This window comes from Physeter macrocephalus, chromosome 2, assembly GCF_002837175.3.
Source record: "Physeter macrocephalus isolate SW-GA chromosome 2, ASM283717v5, whole genome shotgun sequence".
Taxonomy (NCBI): Eukaryota; Metazoa; Chordata; class Mammalia; order Artiodactyla; family Physeteridae; genus Physeter; species Physeter macrocephalus.
Genome location: NC_041215.1, coordinates 29,613,560 through 29,618,458, shown reverse-complemented (window position 1 = coordinate 29,618,458; position 4,899 = coordinate 29,613,560). Strand labels below are relative to the sequence as shown.

Genomic DNA, 4,899 nt, shown 5'->3' with positions numbered 1-4,899 from the left:
ATCCTATTTGATAGCTTGGAGTCCTCAGGCTAGGTGTGTGAAAGACCATCCAGAAGCGAGATTTATTCCATTCTGAAGAGGTAACTCAGAAGGGCTTTCAGAAAGTTCTTCTCTCCTGGGGCTTATGGGACTGAGGTTCTCCTTGACTGGGGGGTTTAAGTCTAGTCCTGCTTGCAGGCAGGGGGTGGATTAGGCGACCCCCGAAGGACCTTGCTGGCGTCGGGATTGCGGGTGCCTTCGTGGCCATGTGCAGGTGCCTGTGTGCGCCGGTGAGTGTGCCGTGGGTGAGGGCGCGTGAGGGTGGCCGCCTGTGGGTGTGCCCGAGGAGCTGGGCCCGGGCTGCGCCCGCTGCGCCCACTTGTGGCTCCCAGGCGCCGCCAGGAGGAACCGCACCCTCGCCGTCTCCGCCGAGGGAGCCGCCGGAGAGGAGGAGGAGGACCGAAGGCTGATGACACGAGGGCGCCGTCTCCCAAGTGATGGCAGCGCGCGCTGCTTCCTCGCCGCCTCCGCAGCTCAGCCCCGGACTCCTTACGTCAGGGTAGCTGGGTGCCCCCTCCGCGCGAGAGCCAGCGAGCAGCTGGAGAGCAGAGCAGAGCAGATCGCGCCGCGGAGCCCCAACGCCCTCCCCGCGCGCGGATCCCCGCCGAGTCCAGGCGAGCGGTGCCGGAGGCAGCGCGGCCGAGCCCTCGCGGGACGCCGCCTTCAAACCCGGCTCTCCCCGGCCGCAGCCGCGGGGACCCGCGGGGCGCCGGGCTCGTCCTGTGCGCCCCCGGCCATGCGCGCCGGGCTCCGCCGTTCTCCGGAGCAGCCGGGGCGCGCTGCGCACCCGCGCCTGGGCCCGGGCGCCTCTTGCTGAAGCAGTTGGGCGCCCAGAGCAGGGGGCCGCCACGTCGGGGGCGCGGCCGGGACCCGCGGAGTCCGCCCCCGAGCGCGGGGCGCGGGGCCGCCTGAGCCGCCCGGCCATTCCCTCCCCGGGCGGCAAGGAGGAGCTGGTGGCGGTCGCCTCCCGGCTGTGGCAGCGGCGGCGGCGCGCCCGCCTGGCGGCCGTCGGCCTGCTCCTGGCCATGGCGCTGGGCCTGCTGATCGCCGTGCCGTTGCTGCTGCAGGCGGCGCCCCCCGGGGCGGCGCACTACGAGATGATGGGCACCTGCCGCATGATCTGCGACCCGTACAGCGCGGCACCCGGCGGGGCCCCCGCGGGCGCCAAGGCTGCACCGCCCGGACCCAGCACTACCGCCCTGGAAGCCATGCAGGACCTGAGCGTCAACCCTCCGCCCCCTTTCATCCAGGGACCCAAGGGCGACCCGGGGCGACCCGGCAAGCCGGGGCCGCGGGGACCCCCGGGAGAGCCGGGCCCACCTGGACCCAGGGGTCCCCCGGGGGAGAAGGGCGACTCGGGGCGGCCCGGGATGCCTGGGCTGCAGCTGACGACGGGCGCGGCAGGCGGTGTCGGGGTGGCGGGTGGCGGAACCGGGGGCGGCGGCGACTCTGAGGGCGAAGTGACCGGCGCGCTGAACGCCGCCTTCAGCGGTCCCAAGATCGCCTTCTATGTGGGTCTGAAGAGCCCCCATGAGGGCTACGAGGTGCTCAGATTCGACGACGTGGTCACCAATCTCGGCAATCACTACGACCCCACTACTGGCAAGTTCAGCTGCCAGGTGCGGGGCATCTACTTCTTCACCTACCACATCCTCATGCGCGGCGGCGACGGCACTAGCATGTGGGCGGACCTCTGCAAGAACGGGCAGGTCAGTGACACCCCTACTCCCATCTCCGCCCCCGCAGATCCCCGCGGACCCTCGTTCCCACCCTGAGCCCCGAACCGCCTGGGAACCCAGCCTCCCTTCTCCCCACTCGCCGGCGCCCGAGCTCGCCCCGGCAGGGAGCGCGCGACAGCATCCCGTTTCCAGGTGCGCCCTGGTCGCAGTTATCCCCGAGGTTGCGTTCCCAGAGCTCTGAGACCCCGCTCCCCGAATTGCACTCTCCCCGCTATTTGCATACCCGCCTGAAGCCCCGTGGGGTCCTCGGAAGCCTCACTCTTCTTTAGCTCTCTGTGCGCCCCATTCTCCCCTGTGCCCTCCCGTCTCCTTTCTTCTCGCCCCGGCCCCTGCTTCCCGCCCGTCCCCGCTGGGTCAGTGTCCACGGAGCCCTCTCTCTCCCTCCTTCCCGGACTTGGAAACTGCGGAGCATAGGGGACCGGGAAGGAGTTGGCTAAGTTGGAGACAGAGCGTGGAGCCTGGCGCGGGGCGGGGGAGCGTGGAGCCTGGGGCTGCAGGCGCAAGGCCGGCCAGGGCGCGCGCCACGCGGGGGACAGGCAAGGGCCCAAGCACAGGTGCCCGGGCCCACCCGCTGTGGCCGCTCGTCCCCCAGGTCCGGGCCAGCGCCATCGCACAGGACGCCGACCAGAACTACGACTACGCCAGTAACAGCGTGGTGCTGCACCTTGATTCAGGGGACGAGGTGTACGTGAAGCTGGACGGAGGGAAGGCTCATGGAGGCAACAACAACAAGTACAGCACGTTCTCGGGCTTTCTTCTGTACCCGGATTAGAGGCGCCCGGAGCGCGAGGTGGGGTGCCTTCCGGCCGCCCTACGCCAGTGGGAGCGCGAGGACCACTCTCGCTTCCTGACGCTTCCGGACATCGCTGGAAAAGACACATCCCTGCTGCCCTTCCTGCCCCGCTTCCGACCTCAGTGTGTCTGCGACTCGCCACGCTCTGGACTGTGTTCCTGGTCCCTGTCCCCAACCTAGGGCGGGAGAGGGGGACGCCAGAGTGGAGAAGCGAGCGTGAATCTGAACCCCGGTGAGGCGGCGGCGCAGACTTTGCAAACCTGATTGGACTGGACTGGCCCGGAGGGACGCCGGCCCTCCTCCAGTCCCCCTCCTCCTAGGAGCGCCCTGAGACTGAGGGCTCCCGGCCCGGGCCACCCGAGGGAGGCCACAGTGAGAACGAGCCCCCCGGGGAGTCCTTCTCTGTGACCTGAAATACTTGTGCGAATGTCCCTGTCTATAAGCCAAAATCCCACCCTCAGCAGAATCCCAGCAAACGGAAACTCCATCCTGCCTCCGACCCACCGCAACGCATTAAATGATGTTTTTAGACTATGGATTCCAATGTCTCTGTCAGCGTGGCGCCAGGACCAGGCCTCCAGATGTTCCCCTTGACATAAAGACCTAAACTAGGCCCTGAATAGCTCCATCTCTACCCTGGTTGCCAGCCACTGCCTTGTCCCTGCCACCTGGGATGGGTGAAAAGATGTGGGGAGATGGGAGGGCAGCATCTCACCCTTTGCGGGGGGTCTCCCCTGGGCTGGGCTGCTGCCTTGAATTGGAGGGGCCCGGAGGAGGGTGGGATGGAGATTTTGAGGGTGACAGGAGAGGGAGGTTTGGATCTTCAGGCTTCCAGCCTTGTGGGAGGAGGTCAAAGTCCAGGAGTTTCTGGAGAAGGAAAGGGGAGAGGAGGCATTTCTGCAAAGTGAGAGGCATGAATGAGGTATTTGCCATCTAGTGATGTCTGAGATCTCCTGAAAGGAAGTACAGAAATCCCTGAGGAAACACACCCACTCAGGCATGTAGTACACTCAGCACTACAGCTAATGTCCATTAACTTACACCAGCTGGGTCCATAGCTCTCCAAGGAACTGGTAAACTGAGGCAATTCTGTGGACTGTCCAGTTTGCTGAATTCACCCAGAGCTGTGTGGTAACTGAGATAGACTCTCTCCCTTGCAGTGGGACACCCCCTTTTGCGGGTCTTCCCGTGTGCGCGGTGGTGTGGGACACCTGCTCTGAACCTGACCGTGTTTGTTTGGTCCCCCTCTTTCTTTCCCTTCGCCATTCCACACACACACTCCACGTGGTGTTGATTTTTTTTCTTTTCACTTTTTTATTCCGTGTTGCGGCTGAGTTCCGATAAACAGTACGTTATCTACAAAATAACTAGTTAGCAACCTGTTAGTATTTACGGAGCTCATTTTGACCAGTTGTTTGAAGAGAAATGTGAATGTGTACACAGAGGCAACGCCAGAGTGTGCTACCTATGTAAAACTATACACACACACACACACACACACACACACACACACACACACACCCCACGTGGATATAATGTTGTGGCTGTCCTCGCTAATCCATGTGACACACATGCCCACACATACGTATTCATGGAGTCATGTCAGTGTGGTGTGTGACACGTTCATGGCTACATGTCTGCCCCCAAATCGCATTGTGCTCAGCTTTAATTCCTGGAGGATGCTGGGAACCGTGATTCCCATTTAAAAGACCGTTATACTCCCCGCCTCGAGTCCTGTGTCTGTCGCTCTTTCTCTTTATGCTCTTATTTTATTTGTTTTAGCGTCATTCACTTGAATATTAGCAAAGATTGCATCTGCTTCGAATCCAGGGATAAAGTGCTCAAAGAGAGCGAGGGGAAAAACAACATCCATGTGCAAACCACCATCTCTCCAGTTTCAGACCCAAATGAGTCCCAATTCCACCCCCACCCCCCACCCCACCCGCAGGGATTGTGGAGCCCAAACCCAGCTGAGCCCAGGAACTGGGGAGGGCAGAGCCAACCCCGTCTACCGTTGCGTACGTATCAATTTCTGATGGCTTGTCGATTGTATCATCCAGAAATGCGATTAAAACCAAATATCTGAGACTCAAATGAAGTCTAATTGCTATGGATCTGCAATCCCCAGCGGGCCCCTAATCCTTTTTGACTTATTCCTCTCCTTCCTCCGATGAGATGGAGCTTAGACACAAAGCCCTCAGTTTAAATTTCAAAAATTAAAATTGACATGCAGCGGTGGCTTTCCTGGGAGCAGGAGGCATTTCTAAGGAGCCCAGCTTTATCCTCTGCATTAAGAAGCAATTTGTACTCCTAACAAAACCCCCCATC

General features: G+C 61.8%; 1 protein-coding gene across 1 annotated transcript; it reads left to right on the top strand.

The window, feature by feature from the left end:
* The first annotated feature begins 1,064 nt into the window (after nucleotides 1-1,064).
* On the top strand, nucleotides 1,065-3,303 carry C1QL2 (complement C1q like 2). The gene is made up of 2 exons (XM_007103357.2): nucleotides 1,065-1,748; nucleotides 2,371-3,303. Exons 1-2 carry the CDS (start codon nucleotides 1,065-1,067, stop codon nucleotides 2,548-2,550), a joined length of 864 nt encoding a protein of 287 aa, XP_007103419.2. The 3' UTR covers nucleotides 2,551-3,303.
* Nucleotides 3,304-4,899: the final 1,596 nt, after the last annotated feature.

What these genes read in the sequence shown, in the direction of transcription:
- C1QL2 (XM_007103357.2), top strand. Translation starts at nt 1,065, where the DNA reads ATGGCGCTGGGCCTGCTGATCGCCGTGCCGTTGCTGCTGCAGGCGGCG. An exon ending in ACCTCTGCAAGAACGGGCAG is followed by an intron (nt 1,749 to 2,370) that starts GTCAGTGACACC and finishes CTCGTCCCCCAG; the next exon opens with GTCCGGGCCAGCGCCATCGC.